General features: G+C 47.1%; 1 protein-coding gene across 2 annotated transcripts in view; it reads right to left on the reverse strand.

Annotated features, from left to right (window-relative positions):
* Positions 1-20,999, reverse strand: part of LOC147898177 (importin beta-like SAD2) — a 78,209-nt gene that overhangs the window by 35,120 nt on the left and 22,090 nt on the right. Inside the window, exon 4 of one of the 2 annotated variants that reach the window (XM_087378931.1) lies at positions 6,742-6,900. The exons of the other annotated variant lie outside the window; for it this stretch is intronic. Coding sequence (XP_087235057.1) covers positions 6,742-6,900 — 159 coding nt within the window. The remainder of the gene's footprint in view (positions 1-6,741; positions 6,901-20,999) is intronic. 2 annotated transcript variants of the gene reach the window in all.

Consider the following 20,999-nt stretch of genomic DNA (forward strand, 5'->3'; position numbering starts at 1 on the left):
TTGCATACATCACCATGTTCAAGGACCATTTCTGTCCACACTCGGAGCATATGCTGGACCTTTTCTCACTGTCCATAATGGCTTTCAAGTACAGTATTACTTTTTAATTTTTAACTTGTTTCTAACTTTTCTAATACAGTATTAGTTTTTCTGCCAGACTTTGCATTTGTTGGTCTGCATGGCTTGGCTAATGCATTGTGCTGTCAAAGACTGTACGGCATTTAGGGAAAGGAGCTGCTGGAGATTTTTATCATTCCTTTCAAGTAATTTAGTCTTCTTTTGTACATCCAAAGTGCTCCAACCCTCTCAATGTGTGTGCACTTTTTGATCATGTGCCGAATGAAAGTGCAATCCTTGAATGTAAAGTAGCAGTTCCCCTCTCTCAGAGTTGTCCTACACAAAGTGATGTAAGATTAAAAATTGCTCCTTATATTTCTGAATGGTTCCTCTGTGAGGCAATGCACGAAACTCAGCCAAATATTGCTCCAAGATGAGGAGAGGTACTAAGCCGGTCACTAAACTGGTCCCAAATGAAAGCTTGCCTAGCAAATCTCTCATGTTGCTCCTCCAAATGTATACTGACATCCTCCTTGGGAGACGGCAGAAGTAGTCTTCTAGCTTCGTAATCCACTCCTCCAGCTATTTAGGGTAAAAAAATCCTCTTTGAATTTATGCCAGTGAGCTTGCCCTTCAAGTCTTTGGTGGGATATTTCATCTTTGACCTCCATACTAAGTTCGTGGATTGTAAAGTGTTTGAAAGCATATCATCAAAGGCTGGCTGCCAACCTGTACCACGCTTGTGCTGGGGCATATAGCCTCTTTATATGAGACTGACTCATAGGCTTGGTACCCACAATCACCTCCACACAAAATCAAATATACATGGGTTTGCCTATCTGATCTCTTGATGCATCAACGAGCGGAAAGTGTGAGGCAAATGGAGGTAGAGAGGACTCACCTCTCCCAAGTTAATCATGGCAAGACCCTGGAGCCTCACCCCTGACACTGTGTCTGAGGGGGAGAACTAGCCAAGGCTGCCCCTGGCAAAGCTCTTTCTACTCTTTGGTAGACCTGCCCAAGAGACAGCCCTACCTAAAAGGATGTGAAGAACTGCAAGGGTACCAAGCATCAGCCATAAAGTCTCCTTGTTAAGGCCTTGTGGGGAGGGACAAGCATCATCTGTGACTGCTTGTACCTATCTTGCAGTGGAAGGTATAGATTGATCTGCTCACAATACAGCATTTGTGCCTGGATCTGTGCCATGCTCTGTAGCTGAGTCACCCTCTATATCACCAAAGGCATCTAAAATTTTGGTCTGTCCCCCCAAGAGTTAGTAGACATGACGCATTCTCGTGGTATTAGCAGGTGCTCTAACAATTGCTCATACAATACCGCCTTTACTCCTCATCAATGCTTGGCATGAATTCATGGCAAAGCTCATGCTACTCTCTGGTAGACCTGCTCACCAAGAGACAGCCCTACCTAAAAGGATGGGAAGAACTGCAAGGGTACCAAGCATCGACCATAAAGTCTCCTTGTTAAGGCCTTGTGGGGAAGGACAAGCATCATCTGTGACTGCTTGTACCTATCTTGCAGTGGAAGGTATAGATTGATCTACTCACAATACAGCATTTGTGCCTGGATCTGTGCCATGCTCTGTAACCGAGTCACCCTCTATATCACCAAAGGCATCTGAAATTTTGGTCTGTGCCCCCAAGACTTAGCAGACGTGACACATTATCGTGGTACTAGCAGGTGCTCTAACAATTGCTCATACAATACAGCCTTTACTCCTCATCAATGCTTGGCATGAATTCATGGCAAAGCTCATGCTACTCTCTGGCAGACCTGCCTAAGAGACAGCCCTACCTAAAAGGATGTGAAGAACTGCAAGGGTACCAAGCATCGACCATAAAGTCTCCTTGTTAAGGCCTTGTGGGGAGGGACAAGCATCATTTGTGACTGCTTGTACCTATCTTGCAGTGGAAGGTATAGATTGATCTGCTCACAATACAGCATTTGTGCCTGGATCTGTGCCATGCTCTGTAGCTGAGTCACCCTCTATATCACAAAAGGCATCTGAAATTTTGGTCTGTCCCCCCAAGAGTTAGTAGACGTGACGCATTCTCGTGGTACTAGCCGGTGCTCTAACAATTACTCATACAATACAGCCTTTACTCCTCATCAATGCTTGGCATGAATTCATTTGGTAGTCTATGAATATGTTTCAATGCCATGATGCCCTCTCAAGGCTAAGTATATCAAACAAAACCAAAATATATGTAGGACATGTCACCAACTAACAAGAAGAGCTGCTTCACAACTACTTACAAAGCTGCAAAAAGGATAGATGCAGAGCAATATGATACCGAAGTAAAGACCTAAAAATCTGGAGCATATGCACCTAATATTCAAGCACCAAATTCTGCGATATGTAGAAGAAGCCAAAGAGATGACTTGTCTGTGGTAGTTTCATAGGCTCCATGTATCGCACGAGTCAAGCTCACCAAGCAGCTCACCATCGACATGCACCTTTTTTGCTTGTCTGTCAATACCTGTGTGTACAAATTTGATGTCTGCTTGCTACACATACTAGCTGCTCCAGCTAGAGTAGAAAGAAAGAAAGAAAGAAAGTTTATTAAAGTCTTCGGAAGACCGATGGGTCTATGAGACTGTGAAAATCCTGATACAACAAGCTGTGGTAGTGGAGCTACTAAACGAGTGTCCATACCAATGCAAAATGCCAAAAATGCAGAATGGCAGTACTAAGTCCTAAGTACAACATAGTCATGTCGGTGGTCGACTATATATCAATCTCAGCATCATCATCAATATCATCATCATCCCCAGCAACAGCAAGATATCAGGATGGATGAGGCAGTGGAGGCATGAAGTCGGCAATAGAGTGCTGTCGGCCACTCAGAGGTGCAGTCCTGGCACGTCTCTTGGTCGTAGCTCTACGTCTAACCAGGGCTACTGTGACCCCCGTCGGTCAGGCTCCAACTCTAAACAAGGAGGGGATGTCTCCAAGTGTGATCTGTGTGTCGACCCTCTGTTTGAGCTGTCGGGTCACGGGTTCCGAGTCACGATCATGTCGAGGCCTCGTCTCGTTGGAATCCATGTGATCTAGCTGAAAGAACTCCGTGATAGAGCTCTGAGAGGGATCAACCGAGGAAGAAGTCTGCTCCTGTCTCCGTGCTCGGAGTATCCTCTCGCGGTGTCTAAGTGCCTCATGAATGAAACCTGCCAAACACCGCTGGTCTGGGTAGGAGAGGAAATGGGCTAAAATCCCATAACTATCTCTGAAGAGGCAGTGGAAACGTCCTCGGATCTCATAGTACACAGGACACCTGAAGATGAAATGCTCCTCTGTCTCAACCTCCTGTATGTCACATAGTGTGCACATGCGCCGCTCCCTGGGTAGTCGCTCTGCTCTGCCGCTCTCGATGCAAAGTCTGTGTGAAGAGACCCGGAACTACCCAAGAGAGATCCTCATCGAGTGGGGTAGGTGAATCTGTGTGTATCCTGGTGGGTCAATGAAACCGTCTGCTGTGATATGTAAGAAGTGATCTCTATAGAAGCTAAGCTTCACTGGGAGTTCACTCGGTTCCAACCAGGTCCGAAAAGTGTGTAGCTGTAGTAGATCCTCACGGACAACCTGGTTGACCTCGTGTGATAAGAGGGGAGAGAACGGAGCATCCATGCTATACTGGAAGGGAGGTAGTCTATCCATGTGGAGCCCCAGTCGCTCAAACCATCTCTCTGTACGTGCATACCAGCACCTCTGATCTCCTCCTACCGCAAGTGCCATGGAAGAGGATAAAGCTATCCATGGTAGCCTGCTACGCCTCGAGGTATAATCCCCATATTCCCTAACTCGGTACAGATATGTGATGACCTGAAATGCAGCATCTAGCTGTAAAGGGGGTGACCCAAACTCAGCCTGAATGATCTGGTGAGGAACGGATGACTTACCACGAATCATCCGTGATAGCATGAGAACCTGTAGCCGCTCCACACGGGCCCACTCTGTATCCGACAAGTCTGGCCCCCAACAAGGACTGCCGTACATCCCCGCTAGGCGAGCCAAGGAGTCAAAAAGCAACCCCTTGGTACGTGGACCCTGAAAGTGTGAGCGGAAGCACTGCCTCTCTAGCCTGGCCAATGAGGCATACCCTCTACTCAAGCGTGCCTGCATCGCGGGTCTCATAGTGAAGCTCAGTCCGGAGAAGATAAAGATAAGTGTATGATGAAACTATCTCAACAGATGACCCCGCAAATGTGAACTGCTCCGACGCATGATGGCTCGAGATGTATTGAAGATCATGACCTTGGTTTTACCCAGGTTGACCTTCAAATCATGAGACTCACAAAAGGACTGTAGTGCATCTAGGTGTCTCTAAAGCCCCTCTGCTGAGGAAGACAAGAGAGCCACGTCATCTGCATAGAGCAAAATCTGGATCAGCATGCCTGCAAGAGAGCAACCTACACCCCCCTGTGTCTGCATCACTGTCTCAAGCTCGTCAATATAGAGGCCAAACAAGGTAGGCGACAAAGGACACCCTTGTTTGACCCCGATGGTACTCATGATCTCGTCTGTCCACCCGGATCCTACCCGAACTCTGCCAGAAACTCTCTCGTAAAGTGCCATGACAGCCCAAATGATCTCCTGGTCATAACCAAAGTCCTGTAGGCGTCGTATGAGGCAGGCTCTCGGGACTGTGTCAAACGCCTTGCGAAAATCCACAAAGCAACAATAAGCCCTCTGCTTCCGTGATCTTGCCTCCTCGATGATACATCTGAGCGTCAGAATGTGGTCCATGGTTCCATGATCACGCCGGAATCCGGCCTATCCTGCTGCTCTGAGTCCTCGACACTCTACAAGTCTGCTAACCTCGGAGTCAAGTACTGATGCATAAATCTTGGACATGACATGTCCAATCATAATGGTCCTGTAGTTCTCCGGGCTCATGGGATCCCCTGCCTTGTGGATGGGTGAGATAGTATTAATGGTCCAAGTGTGTGAAATCCCAAACAAACCGCTTCATTAAAAAGCTTTGCTAAGATCGGGGCTAGGAGGTTAATCCCATATGCAATGAACTCAGTACATAGTCCCTCATGATCCTTCGCTCGGCCATTATGAAGTTTCATTACAGCATCCTTTACCCCTCCTCTAGTGAAGAGGGTGCAGGATGTGGGACGAGGCATGTGTGAGAGGCTAGGGACTGGCTGATTTGGGATGTCATAAAGTGTGCGTGCATAATCAAACCAGAGCGTTTTTAGGAGTAACCCAACCTCAAGGTAAAACTATTAACTAGCATCTAACAAGAAGTGGGATTCGTAAGCCCAATCTACACCCACCTATAGTCTTGACGCAATAGGCAATATCAGTCCTTTGCTAAGGAAATGCTACTTACACAAGGCCCACTGATTAGAATCAACGACAGCCAAGGAAATTGAAAACGTACCCAGGGAGGCTTAGACGAGCACTAACAAGACACAAATGAGTAGGAACAGGGGGCCCCTGAGGGATGGCCAGTGTTATGCTGCCTCCATAGCAACGTGGGCTACCATGCAGCCTTGCAGAGGCTTTCTCTTTCTCCACAAGGATCGTTATGCTGGATCAATAATGAAATTTCGCACTTTTTGCCCAAGTTGGGGGAACTACATGCACAATACTGCCCCACAATGTGCTCACTTGGGCACAGATAAAAGCCTCTTGATGTGATTGTTGGGCTGGCTGTTAAAATGGGTATGTGTAGCTAAAATAGCAATTGACTTTAGTACCCTCTACATTAGCCATTTTAGTCCGTTCTAAGAAACAAAAACTTAGCTTATGACTTCCTTTTGTGCACTTTTCAAGGGAGATGCAATTTTGTTACTTCTTCCACATAAGAACCTGGCATAAATTCTCTTTTCTTAACCCCTTTCGCCAACAGGAAATCAGCATGTATTCTCTTCCAACATACGTCTTGCACATTTCAATAGTGTCATGTACTCTCCTCTGGGCAACTCATTTCTATTGTAATGTGCCTTTTGTTTCGGTGAGTGTTGAAAATTCATGAATCCCTATAAAATAATCCCTTTATTGTCACTCCTTAACATTTAATTACGATTCTCAAACACTACTTTGATCACATTCAACTTATCAAACCCCTCTCAAATTTCAATCTCTCTTTGTTGTTGAGCTTGCATGACTAACCGCCCCGAACCAAACCCTGACTTAGTAGATGAGAACTATTTTGCAAATCATCCACCTAAATTATCACTGGTGTAATACAGTCGAGCTAACACCTGACTGGTCTAATGCACTCTACCCAGCACCTACCAGTTCCATAAGCACCTTGCGTTTTCTCCTAAATTTTCATCTGGTTGGTCAGAATTAAGAGCAGAGTTTGTCCATCATCAATGCTGTCATGAGAATCTTTCGATACTTACAAGATCTACTAGCATTCGTTTTCCGTGAAAATTGATATTCGTATTTATTTGCTGAAATCTTTCCATGTTATAAAAAATAAAGCACATTTCAAAGAGAACAAGCTACCATACGCATATTTTTTTGATTCAGTAAACCCTCTAATGATTTCTAAATCATAGCATGCATCTCAAAAGATTTCCGCAAATCATATTAGTACTAAGAAGGTATTCATACCCTGTTCTGTCCAAATGACAAAATGAGTAGTCAAAACTCTTTCAAACGACAATCAAATGCTAGAACTATCTTGCAAAGGCACTACTTACTCGTATTTCCTAGTGAGTATCCTTAAAGCATACAGTGCACCATAAACCCGCTGTTGATCTTGAGACTTGAGATTTGCATCAATATTGAGGAGAAGAGTAGGCCACTGCAATGGATAATCACTATGTATAACCGTCTTTAAACCATCACCGAGTTGAACTCTATACTTTGGATATACACATGATATCACAACCAACAAACACAAAATATAGCAGGGAATATTAGAAAACTTTAAGAGCTTGCATTTATCCTCTCTTAATTTTAATCATTCAACTATAGAAATCTGTGTGTGTGTGTGTGTGGGTGTGTGTGTGTGTGTGTGTGTCATACACAGACACATAATGCAGGGGTACAAATTGCAAGCTATGACCTCCTTTGCTGTCACACAGGGATGATGTGTTTCTACTGAAAGGTCTTAGAGTCACTTGCAAAGATGCTTGCACTCCTCTATTCTTATCAATTTTCTAGCGCGAGATACAAACAAACAAATCATATTCATGTCACATTTGAGGGAAAACGTTTGTAGATCCTAATTGGGTCTAGATTTGTACCTACAAATGGAACATGATATGTGGAGATAAGAAATCTATGAGGGGAAAAGCATTTCAACTTGATAATAGAAGCAAAAAATAACCCAGGGAGTTGGGAGATGAGAAACCGCTGTACATTATGCTAGTACAAACAATGATTCTTTATGGAAACCTTGAATTTAAGGAACAGATGATATTGGACGAGAGTAAAGAGGGTGCGAATAAACTCATAATAGAATGTCACCTTGTGGCAATTGTTAAAATAGACATGGAAAACTCAAGGCAATGGAAGAAACCAAATAAAATAGATGGTATAGAGCAGGAATTCCAAATATATTGGGGGATAGATGTGCCAGAGCTCCTAGCAAAGACATTGCCATCAAGGAGCTTGTCACTTCCTAGATCAAATATAGTAGTATCGAGGTCATCCCTTCCAATATAGCCTAGAGGGCTGGATCACGTTCCTATTGAGGCAAGTGGGGAATCAAACCATCAAATCGGATCTCTCGCAACTGTACACCTCCCAAGAGGCTAGATTTGTAATTGACCTTTACTTCCATGTACATACAGTTCCATTGTAACTCGTTGATCTATTATTGTTTACTACCACATGCTTATCAATCATATGTGGGAGTTTTTGTGTGAGCTCTTTTTATATGAGTTCACACCGGTTATCTACGTCAACAAATCATTTGCCTAGATCATCATTGATTCCAGAGACGTCACTTCACATGAATTTGGCGGACGATTTTACTTACCCTAGCACCCTTCACCTAATCTTTGAGTATCAGCATGCCATACGAAATGAGATGTTTCAGACATCCGTGATGTTCTGTAATCGGCCGAGGTTCTTATACCTTCATTAGTTCCTCACGCCTACATACTAGCCTTGGAGGAGAGCCTCGCCTCAATTAGTTCCTCACGCTTACATACTAGCCTTGGAGTAGAGCCTTGGTGTGATGGATGGTGATCCTTGACTTAACAAGATATGAGAGCAGTACCTTGATGTCTCACATGCAAATTAGATAAATCATCATTGATTTCAAGGCCATTGAAACCGGCCTTCAATAACTAAAAGGGCAATGATCTTCTACTATTCAATCATAAATTTCACAAATAATCACAATGCAAGCTTCAGTCACTTCAACCACTTAGCACAACTTAGAAACAAACTTCAACAACAACAAAGGTGAAGCTAGAATGCCCCTGTTCAAATGCCATGGCGCCCCTTACGGTATTTATTTAATACTTATGAATGGAAATGCTTTACAACAAGGGTTCAACCGCGCACTATTTCTCTCTGCAAATGCTCTACCTATCTTCAAGGCATCTAATCCAAGTGCACCACTAGAATTCTCCCACTGGCAAGGCATACTCAGGCATCCACTTCTGATCTGACCCAACTAAGAGGCATTCAGGCATTCAAACCACTGGCAAACTGACCTCAACGTAGCCTCAAGGCTATCACATGCCTACACACTGCCCTCTAACCTTTCCCTAGGCACACCCTTGCCTCTAAGTGCTTGCTAGAGCCTGTGGGAACCTGAGAGAACTCCAAACACACAAATGCACTGCAAAAAAGCTCAAAGCAAAAAATCACAATCAAATGGAAGGCAAATACCAAATACCCGTGATATGTGGCAGAGGGGCGAGCTCTATCTTGCACCCATCCCCTGTCCAAGCTCCTAGCAGGGTACTGATACCTTCCGGCTTCCAAGAAAGTGAGAAGATAACAGACAGAAGGCGGAAGGGAGGTGAGGAAAGGGCTGACGTGGATGACTCGTCAGCAAATCTACCCCCAAGTGCCACTGCAACGTCCAACCTCGGGATCTGGATCAAGGAACTGCCTCAAACTGAGTGCCTGGCTCAGAATAAGTCGAATCTTGCCTCGTATTGTGAGCCAAGCTGTCCGTACAGCTTCTGGTCCTCAAAATGTGTGTATGGCATCCGTACAAGCCCGTACAACTGTACGAACTGTCCATACAACCTGTACGAAAGCTGTACAGCTCCGTTGAGCCCGACTGGCTGCCTAGGAAAATGCGCCTGTAGTCCGTACACTATACAGACTACCTCAGGAATTGCGCTGCTCCAAGTGCAGCGCCCAAAAGACTAGTGCACGTACAGGAAGGTGCTGGGAGGTGCAAGCATGCAAGCGGGAAGGCAAACAGGAATTCCAACGTGGAAAAATTGTCAGGTGAAGCTTCTGCAAGCCGGCAATGCTCTTGGGGGAGCTTGGGAGGGATGGTAGGTTGGGGAAAGGGACATGCACACACATGCATGCCACTTGGCCCTTCACTGAAGCTCTAACCCCCATACTGAGGATAACGTTGGTTGTTCTTGGGCCCAACCTTTAGACCCCTCTTTAAAGCCTTTGCCTTGTCCCTAGGACCTAATGGCGCACCTAGACTTTGCCCCTAGGACTTCTAGGAAGCGTGCACTTCCTCTAGCCAGCTCCTCACGACCAAACCATTACACACTTAACCATGATTAACCCCGATTTAAGCATGGATTGAGTTATAAAGACACTTTACATCACTTCTTAAGTCCCCATGACATACCCTTCTCTTAAAACAACAAACTATCCAGGTTGCTGCTGCAAAATTACAGTGAAAGTAAAGTAAATAGGCAAAAATAGCCCATACTAGAATATACATCATCTGTAAGATACGACCTGCAATGATAATATGGGCTAGGAGAGCTCGAGAGTCTATCCATACATCAATGCATCCTCTGTGTCGAGTGTCATGAACACCCATCATGGAGACCTCACGGCAGAAATACTGTCAGCAAGCAGCATCTCGGGTGAGATAATCGATGCCACCAAGCGATCTCCACATACATGAGCAGTCTGAATCAAGGGCAGTGGAGTTGGCTTCTTCGGACTGCCCATCAGATTCGGGATGAAAAGAGGACGAAAAATTCAGTGTAGTACCCATATTCTCAAAGATACCTCTCTAGAAAAGACTTGTCATTCACGGATCTCTATCACCGACAATTGATTGAGGCATCCTGTGATGTTTAAACACGTGAGACATAAAAAGTCTTGCCATTTGGTCTGCTGTAATCTTCTTCCTTACGGGAATAAAGTGGGCCTGCTTGCTGATTCTGCAAATAATGGTCCATATCCCATCATGTCCCGATGGTGCACGAGGAAGATCAAAGATAAAATCCATGGCAATGCTCTGCCAGGGTCGAACAAGAATAGGTAAAGGCTGCAGCAGTCCAGCTGGTTTCTGTCTGTCATATTTCACCTTCTGGGAGGTGATGCATGTCATATGCCTCGACATCCTTCCTCAATGACGGCCATAAGAAATAGTGCTCCACAGCTTTGATGGTGAGCATGACTCTCTGTCAACACTTTGGGCCTCAACTGTTACATGACACACTGTCTGCCATGCATCATCAGAAAACCGTCTTTGAGAGTATAGTGCTCATGCCTCTGACCATCAACCAACTGATCATAAATCCATGAAAATCAGCATCATTGGCATATTGATCCTTCATGGGATCAAGCTCTTATGATATGCAATGATCACTACTGAAACTTGTGGCTTAACAGACACTGCATCTGGAGTGGGCTTTCGTGAGAGTGCATCTACAACAACATTCTTCTTCCCAGGCACATGCACAATCTGAAAATGAAACATAGAAAGAAAATTTGCCCATCTCATATGCTTCTCATGGATGTTCTTCAGGTGTGGCCAATTCCTGATGGCCTCTACCTTGGCGGGGTCCATCTTGACTCCATCCTTGGAAACAATGTGCCCGAGAAAATGGATCTCGTGCATGAAAATTTCACTTTTCTTGGCATTGACAAGCAGCTTATGCTTCCGTAGCTTCTCAAGAACAATTGCCAAGTGCTTCTTATGTTCAGCCTCATCCTGAGATAACACAATGATGTCATCGAAGAAAGTGCCAACAAAGGCTCGGTGTTCTCTAAAAATCATGTCCATCATTCTATTGAAGGTGGCAGGTTCATTGGTTAACCCAAATGGCATGACAAGAAACTTGTACAGACCAAATGTGGTACGAAATGCTGTTTTGTGAACATCCTCTAGCTGAATTCTGATATTGTGATAACCACTCTTCAGATCAAAGCGGCTGAACATTTCAGACCCCTGTAATCTATCCACACAAGGGATCGCCCCGAATTCTCAACTTTCCAGCCAGCTCTGGAGAGATGAAGTTGGCCTTTGCTCTCGGATCGAAAAACATCAGAGCTGTCTGGTCTCTGATCTTGCCCCATGCCCGGCATAACTCTGTAGCATCTGTAGTCTGAACAGCCCCAATCAAGTCTGGCAAAAAACCAGCAGAGTGCTTGGGCTTTTTATTCTTCTGATCAGTCCTCTTTTCCTCCTTGTGCTCACCCTGCTCGGTAGGAGGGAACTTCCGCTTCTTATGTGGGCATTCAAAAGCCATGTAGCCTTCCTCCTTGCAAATATAACACTTGTTGGCCTCATAAAGAATTTGCTTTTCCTCATCTGACATACGGGTCACCTCTGTCCTGCAACAAACTTTGCCTTCATGGGCTGCGAAAACTTTCTGAACTTCTTAGGGGTTCCATCTTGCTGCCCTTTGACTTTGATGTCTCTTGTGAGCTTCCTTTGAACCCAGAAACTTTCCCTTGCATTAGTGCATAAGCGGTAATGGCATTCTCAACCAACTAGGACATATTGGAGACCCTTGTCTTCGTGCAGTAGTCCCGAGTCTCCTTTGGCAACCCGCAGCAATATCTTTTAATTTGCTCGGACAGCAGTACATGTCTGTAAGAATTCACTCGCAGTAGGGCTTCTTATTGTAGTCCTCTAAATTTCTGCAATTTGCAGCATCTAACTTGTACCAGGGGGTCATGATATCCACCTCAAAAGTTGTAGTGAGCCATGCTGCTGAGAAGACCTGCTTGAATTCGACCCAAATGGTAGGTGCTATGTCTTGCAAGAGAAGGTTGGTCTACCATTGGAGCGCATTGCCCTTCAAAAAGGTGGCTGCCTTTCGGACTTAGGAGGATTTTGTGAAGTGTCCACCCGAGTAGGCAGCATCAAACTATTGTGCGAATGTCAAAGCCTTCAATCTGTCCTGCATCCCATTGAGGGTCTCAAACTTTATAGTTGCCCCTCCCTCGTAATCTTTCAATTTGCCAATAGGGGTGAGATTGTCATAAATGGGGGGCTGTAAAAATGGTGGGGGCATCACTGCTCCCGCATTTGGAGCCATTCCACCCATACCCATGGTGGGGCTTGGCATTCCTATTAGAACATGAAGTCAAGTGTGAGGGTGTCCTAGAGTCCTAGAGTTAGGTGAGCTAGGTGTGTGAGGTGGAGGTCTAGTGACCTCACCTATGATGTCAAAAGAGAAGGCTGCCCAGCCTATAAATGAGGCCCTATGTACTTGCTAAATAATCAATCAGCATAGAGTTCACTCTGCCTCAATCTTGTGTCCATCATGTGATTGTTGTCGACCTCTCTCCTTTCTCCCTGGTTCCAACATGTGGTATCAGAGCCATGTTGTAGCTAGTCTCAGCCACCATCTTTCCCTGCCATCTCTTCCTAATGCCTCGCCACTTTCTACACCATGTTCTTCTCCTGATGCTGCACTGATTATGCCCACCATTTTCTTCTGAGTCTGCCCGCCATGTTTGTATTCTTGTCCTCTCGCAGCCCAATTTGCCATGTACTGTTGCTGTCAGCCATTTCAAACTTGCTGCTGCCTTGTGTACTAAGAGGCTGTCACACTATTCTATCACGTTATTTCTGAAGGCGCTCTTAGCAAATCTAGCGCTCCTATTATGCCACACGTTCTGGAGGTGAAGCCATGGAGTCTTGCTGCCAGCTTGCTTCTGCTTCATCATTTATCAAGCCGCCACTTTTATAGAAGTTGCTCGCTACAAGTCGCCACGTTAGAGTATGCATCGCCGAATCTACATTAGATGCCCTCGCTGCCTTACTGTGACCATGACCTTTGTCTTGTGATGCTGAGTGAATGGACGATGCTGCTATTGTATCAGTAACGAATGTCCACTTTTTCCCAGGCTGAAGCATCGCCGCTTCATCGAATTGACCTCTCAGACTACACAATCGTGGAATTGGCATCTATGACTTCTTGAGAAGGGCCTTGCAGAAGTAAGGTGGCATTCACAACATTCGCCTGCTCCTTCCATCTCCGTTGAAGAAACTATAGATTTACAAACTTTGTTGAATTCTGCCTTTGACGTTTTACTCTCCTTGATGAGAATTGAGGCCTCCCTCATGTAACATTTAGGGATTTTGAGAGATTCGTACACAATTATCTCCAATTTGTACAATTATTTGGGGATTTTGCTCCATTTATCAAAATTAATTCAGATTGAAGTCATCTACTCAACACTGGTCACTCTCAGCCCGACATTTTGAGAGTCATGCTGTAATTACCTCACGCAGCTGCTCCTATGGGCTTCATCGACTCATTCTTCGAGGGCATTCATGCCGGGATCTTCATCGACACTCGGATTCTGGATGTGCATACACCTGTATGCGGCAACTGTTCTCTCATTTCGAGATATTTTTTTCCTTTGCATTTCCATGGACTTTATTGTAGGTCTGCCTACGACAAGGTGAATATGATTCTATCCTTGTGGTGGTTGATCGTCTTACCAAGATGGCTCACTTCATTCCAACTAGAGAGTCTGTTAGTGCCCCGCAAGTGGCGGATTTGTTTATTAGACATATATTTCGTTTGCATGGATTACCCAAATCCATAGTGTCAGACAAGGATGTCAAATTTACCGGTCATTTTTGGACTGCGGTGTTTGAGACACTAAGGACTGAAGTTGGGAATGAGTAGTGGGGATCATCCAGAAACAGATGGTCAGACGGAAAGAATCAACCAAATTTTAGAGGATATGCTTAGAGCATATGTGTCATTGAGGCAACATACATGGGACAAGTGGTTGCCATTGTTAGAATTTGCCTACAATGATAGAAAACATTCCTCTACAGGATTCAGTCCATTTGAGCTAAACTATGATTATAGACTAGCGAATCCAACTATAGTTGGAATACCTCAGAAAGTGCCTAGTGCCGCGAATTTTGTGGTTCATATGCGGGAGATGCTAGCACTTGCGAGAGCTAACATCCGCCAAGCTATGGATAGAGCTAAGGTGTATGCGGATGAAAACCGATCCGCTAGAGAATTTAAGGAAGGAGAAAAAGTTTTTCTCAGAGTTCCTTCGCACTCTAAGTCTTTGACTGCAGGAGAGTGTGCTAAGTTATCACCTCGATATTGTGGGCCATGGTTAATTCTAAAAAAAATAGGCAAGATAGCCTATAAATTAGAATTGCCACAGGGTTGTAAGGTGCACCCAGTGTTTCATGTTTCTCGTTTAAAGAAATTTTTTCATACAAGTGACTCACTAATCGAGGGTGTTCTTTATTTTCAGGAGATAGAGGATAATGCAAGACGCAAACCAACAGGAATCCTGGACCGAGGAACAATGCAAGTACGCAATCAGCAGATACCCACAGTGTTGGTTGCATGGCATGGTCTACCTCTATCAGAAGCTACCTGGGAATCCGTATACCAGTTACGAAGAGTGTTCCCAGACTTTATTATCGAGGACATTGATGCTTGAAGAGGAAAAGAATGTTACGCTCAAGTTGAGGTAACATGACCTCCGAAGGGTCAGTCAACATTTTCCTTTAAAGGATCAATGTTTGTATTATATTTCTTTGGGCTTCATGTAAATGATCAAAAAGAAATCAAGGTCAAGGTCCTAGGTGAGGGTGATATGGCACTAGACTAGGTGGATCTAAGGCTAAAGGGACCTAAATGCATTAAACGTGCCTAGGGGCAAATGGTTTCAATGATATCCCAAGAGAGGGGTAAATGAATGAAGACATGTGGCATACTAGATCCATCTAGGGAATTTTGGGGCTTGGTGGAATTTTGTAAGTAGGAGCTTCACGTAACAGTTGATGTTTTCGAGAGCTTGCAACCACCGAGGTTGGCTGGGAGGACAATTAATGTGCCTATGCTCGTGATTGGAGAAAGAACAGAGGCGCAACAGATTTGTCCAGGTGCACCACTAGAATTCCCACTAGCAAGGCATACTCGGCATCCACTTCTGATCTGACCCAACTGAGAGGCATTCAGGCATCCAAACCACTGGCAAACTGAACTCAACGTAGCCTCAAGGCTATCACATGCATACAAACTACCCTCTAACCTTTCCCTAGGCACACCCTTGCCTCTGAGTGCTTGCTAGAGCCTGTGGGAACCTAAGAGGACTCCAAACACACATATGCACTGCAAAAAAGCTCAAAGCAGGAAATCACAATCAAATGGAAGACAAATACCAAATACCCGTGATCTGTCGCAGACGCGCGAGCTCTATCTCGCACCTATCCCCTGTCCAAGCTCCTAGCAGGGTACTGATACCTTCCAGCTTCCAAGAAAGTGAGAAGATAACAGACAAAAGGCGGAAGGGAGGTGAGGAAAGGGCTGAAGAGGATGAATGGTCAGCATATCTACCCCGAGGTGCCACCGCAACGTCCAACCTCAGGATCTGGACCAAGGAACTGCCTCGGACTTAGTGTCTGCCTCAAAATCAGCCGAATCCTACCTCATACTACGCACCAAGCTGTCTGTACAACTTTTGGCCCTCGAAATGCGCGCATGGTGTCTATACAGGCCTATACAACCGTACGGATTGTCCGTACAACCTGTACAGCAGCCGTTCAACCAACTAACTGTCTACCTAGGGAAATGTGCCTGCTGTGTGTACATTGTACGGACTGCCTCGGGAAGTGTGCTGCTCCAAGTGCAGCGCCCAAAAGACTAGTGAGGGTGCAAGAAGGTGCAGGGAGGTGCAAGCATGCAAGCGAGAAGGCAAACATGAATTCCAACGTGGAAAAACAGTCAGGTGAAGCTTCTGCAAGCCTACAATGCTCCTGGGGGAGCTTGGGAGGGATGGTAGGTTGGGGGAAGGGACATGCACACACATGCATGCCACTTGGCCCTTCACTGAAGCTCTAACCCCCATACCAAGGACAACGTTGGTTAGATAAATCACTTCATCATCTAACCATTGGTAAAAGTTTGGGGTTAATCAAAGTTTCCTAGCCTAAATTATGAGCCTAATTGTCATGGGCATCCACAAGTCCGTGGCCATGCCAACTGGTGCCAACGTAGCAACCATGCAGGCATCTGTACAGCCATGCAAGCAGCCCTGCGCAGTCAACAATTAACCCACACCATATAGTCGATGCCACGTCATCACAAGCCAAAAAAACAAAGCGTTCACTTCTTGGTCAAAAGTCAGCGCGTCGACTTTTTTGTCAACGTTGACTTTTGCCCAACCTGGTCAACGGTCGTCGTTGATCAGCCCACTAGGGTCAACGGTCAGCATTGACCAGGTCGGCCAGCCTGTCCTGTAGCCTATCCAAGGGTATCCTTTTTGGCCCAATCATTCCATCCAATCTTGGGGTTGAGTTCCAGAAGCACGGTAAGGTTTTTAAAAGCGTTTGCTATTTGGAATGTGGCTATGATAAATCTTCCTATGTTAACTCTTATTTACACATCCTGTTTGTGTTGGAACGGTCACCTCCCCATCTGTAAGCCCCCATATGAGGAGAGCATGGGGGGGGTGAACCTAGGGTTTGAGGGAGTGCCACACGGGCAGCATCCTGGCTGCCATGTGGGTGCTAGTCAAACAACAAAGAGTGAATTACCTGGAGACATCAGCATGGCTGCGTCAGAAGACACCTTTGTGAAAGGGAGATGGCGGGGACAGGATGTCTTTCATCTGCCCTGGCAAAAAGGATCTGATGAGGAGCATGATTGCGTGGTGATCCAGAAGAAGAGGCGCTTGCATGACCGGGTCCTTGGCAAGGTATATGGGCAGGTCTATGGCCTGCAAGCAGGGCTGGCAGGTGGCGGGGTAAGCAGTCCTAAGGGGCTGGGCCCTGCATGGAACAAAGGACCAGCAAATGGCCCTAAATAGGGCTAGATAGGCAGCCAACCAGCCAACCAACTGGTCGGTTGGTTAGGACTGCTACAGACCAGCCAATCCGCCCAATTAGGGCTGGCTGGTCGGTTGGTTCAAGGGGGCCTTGAGCCCTATAAAAGGAGAGGCCCTGGGCCTCATTTCATATCCAACATTCAGCAAGAAAAGGAGCAGACAGGAGCAGCCAGAAGCCACTCCCTTGGGCCTCACACTCGGGGTGAAGGAGAGTGGAAGGTGTGCTGCAGACTGAGTTCTCTAGAGGCTGGACCTTGGCTGTCTTCTAGGGCAGCAAGGTGTTGTGATCATCATATCATCTGGAGCAGCAGAGCCTCAGCAGACTGGAGCAGCAGATCAGCACCTATAGGGCCTACATCCAGGAGGTGTATAGGAGGCTGAAGAGCTGCAGACAAGCTGAGTTAGGGCTGCACACCTAGGCTGACATCCAGGGCAGCAAGGTGTAGACATCAAGTCACGGTGACCAAGTCTATAGAAGCTCGACAAGGAGCACGCGGGCTAGAGATAGCCAGCCAATAGGAGAAGTACCTAGGCTGCACACCTAGGCTGACATCCAGGGCAGCAAGGTGTAGACATCAAGTCACGGTGACCAAGTCTATAGAAGCTCGACAAGGAGCACGCGGACTCAAGATAGCCAGCCAATAGGAGAAGTACCTTGTGGTTAGATCAGAGGACCACACCATTAGTGGGACTCTGGATCTATCTCTTTTGTATTGTGTCCATAGCTTTGGACTGAAATATATTATTTTGGTGGTTTCTCTATCTGGCTGGTTCATTGTCTATTGATGAGTCTGCACATCTATTTTATGCACATAAGTTAACAAGTTTGTGATTCCACACCCCACACCACACTGTGTGAGCTCCTGGGCTATTCTATCAGTCTTCCGCTGTGCGTACCCTCTGTTGGGTCATTTCTAACAATTTGTACGAAAATTTTGGAGCCCCAAAAGGAAAACGTTGATCCGAATGCTCTTACCATAAAACAAATGAAAGGCCTATTTTCAACTACTATTGCAAAAGGGATGATTGAGGAAAAGAAATTTATCACTTGTGTATTGAGTGCATAATCTCTATTAGTTCAATTAGTGTTGAGCATGAAAGAGTGAGTCGGTCTATCTCCCGCTATATTGGTATCAGAGCTTCAGTTTTCTTTCCCGAGATAGGGAGGGTCAGTATAGAGACAGCCCCCACTGTTTATGGTCCATACAAGATCCGGTAAGGACACCATGAGCGCTAGTGAGCAGTCCAAAACAAGAGGGGAGAAGGGATCAGGCTCCAACCCCATCCTGCAAATACTTCCATTTCTGTGATGGCAGCCATGTTGCAGTCTATGATGTAGATGCAGCAGCAACAGTCCGAGGCTCTCTTCACCCGCATGACCCAGCTTCAAGAAATGCAGGAAGATCGTGAGCAAGCCGCTAGAGTGTGCAAGAGGGTAGCTGAAGAGGCAAAAGAAGAACGCGATCAAGGGGCTCGAGAAGCCGAGAGGGCAGCTTGAGAGGCAAAAGAAGAACGCAATCGGGAGGCTCAGGAAGCTAAGGAACTCTAGGACCGTGAGGCTTAGGAGGCCAGAGAGCTCCGAGAACGCACCGCTAGAGAAGAGAAGGAAGAGCGGGAGCATACCGCTCGAGACGAGAAGGAAGAACGGGACCACAGCTCCTCATTTCTCTACTCCGACCAGCAGGGGGGAAAAGGAGAGACTTCCACCTCCTGTCAAGCCTTCCTTTTCAGGGAAGCTCAACCTCAAACGGTACGATGGTGAGTCTATCATCATCGTACCATTTGAAGTTGAGCTTCCCTAGTTCTCTCACTAGCTCCTTCAAATATTCAAGAGGGATGAGCTGCTGCTCCTCCCTGTGAGCTACTGCCCCCCCCTCTCCCTCTCTCAGCCAGCCCCCTCTCCCTCTCCCTCGCTGCCCCCCCTCTGCCCCCTTCGCTGCTCCTCCTCTCCCTCCCCTCTCGCCAGCCCCCTCTCCCTCCTCCCTCACCCTCCCTCTCCCCTTCCTCCTCCCCGCCCTCCCTCTCCCCCCCCCGCTGCCCCCTACCTCTCCCTCCCTGCTGCCCCTACCTCTCCCTCCCCGCCCTACCTCTCCCCCACCCATCATCCCCCCCGCCCCCCTTCTCCTCCCCCGCCCCCTCCCCCCCACTGCCCCCTTCTCCTCCGCCCTCCCTCTCCCCCGCCAGCCCCCCCGCCCCCTTCTCCTCCCCCGCCCCCCTCCCTCGCCCTCCCTCTCCCCCCCCCCCCGCTGCTCTCCCCCTCCCCCATCTTTTCCTCTTCTAACCCACCCTCCCTTTCCCTCCCTCCTAACCTGCCCTCCTTTCCTCTCCCCCTCCCCCTCCTTCCTCTCCCCTGCCCTCCCTTTCCCTCCCTCCTATCCCCCCCCAAAGGAGACCCCCCCCCCCAAAAAAAAAAAGAGAGAGTTTAAACAAAAAACCTCCTCCCTCTCCCTCCCCGCCCCCTTCCTTCCTAACTCAGCTCCCCACGCCTCCCCCTTATCCTACCTCCGTCTCCCCCTTCAGTCTATCCTCTCCTTCCCTTCCCCTCTCTCCTACCCTCTCTTTCTCCTTCTTCCTGCGCCTTCGTTCAGGGCGTCCTGGGCAGTAGTTTCACGGACGAAGCTTTTTCAGTGTTGGAATTGGCCTTTTCACATCGATTGGCGAATGGATCCCCATTCAGCCAATCTCCGTCCACTTCCACTGGCCGCGAGAACCGTCATTTTTTCAGAAGACGAGTTGCAGCAGCTCAAGAAAGATGTGGAATTAGAGGGCTCCACATCACTTTTCGCCCGCATCATTGGGTCACACCCTTCCAGATCACAGGCTAGAGACTGGATGCTGGCGGCGTTACCAGGAGACCTCGCCCCACACCTCAGGGATATTCAACTTTTGGGACGTGGATTCTTCCAAGTGGTTTTCAACTCCCATGAGTCCACAGCCCTTGTTCTCAAAGCTAATCCCTTGGCTTTGGGTTCGAGGAGGATCTTTCTTTTACCCTACACCTTGGGCTTCGATCCGGTCGAGAAGGACAGGCAGGTCACATCACTGTTCAGTAGATTTCCTGGTCTTCCTCAAGTCTACCATCGACTGCTTGCCACTATCGGAGCCACATTCGGAGTGGTCACTGAGATCCCCTCCCTTCCTGGCATGCCTTCTTTCTCGGCAAAGGCAGTCAGTGCAGACGGGGTGCCTCGTGTTAGGGTCATTGTCTCTGACCCTAACATCTCAGATGACCACATTATGCTTCAGCGTCCAGACGGCTCTCTCTTTCGACAGAGTCTCGAGATTTCAGGTAGACAGGACCAATGCAGGATTTGTAGGACCCTTGGGCACTTTGCTAGAGACTGCCCAAGAAAGAGAAAAAGACCCAAGAGGTCTTCTAGTGCGGCTCCTTCACGTACTACCACAACTGCACCTCCCCAGCGCCCTGTACCACGCACTGCAGGACCACCAAGAGCAACAGGGCGCCCTGCTTCGCACACCCCAGGACCACCAGGGGCAGCAGGGCGCCCAATGCCCACAGCACACCCAGTACCACGATGGAGACCTATCAGAGCGGCTCCCTTACCTCAGGAGGAGACTTTTGATCCTGTTCAGACAGACGCCTTCCAGACTCCAGAGGTGGATGTTGCTGCAGCCCCAGACACTACAGTTCCACATCAGGAGGGGCCTTTAGATCCACCAGCCCCAATCACTTTGGTTTCTGACCCCTTGGTTTCTGACCACGAGGGGGCTACAG

This window comes from Dipteris shenzhenensis, chromosome 9 (assembly GCF_047967505.1).
Source record: "Dipteris shenzhenensis isolate YYH24624 ecotype China chromosome 9, Dip_SZ_1.0, whole genome shotgun sequence".
Taxonomy (NCBI): domain Eukaryota; kingdom Viridiplantae; phylum Streptophyta; class Polypodiopsida; order Gleicheniales; family Dipteridaceae; genus Dipteris; species Dipteris shenzhenensis.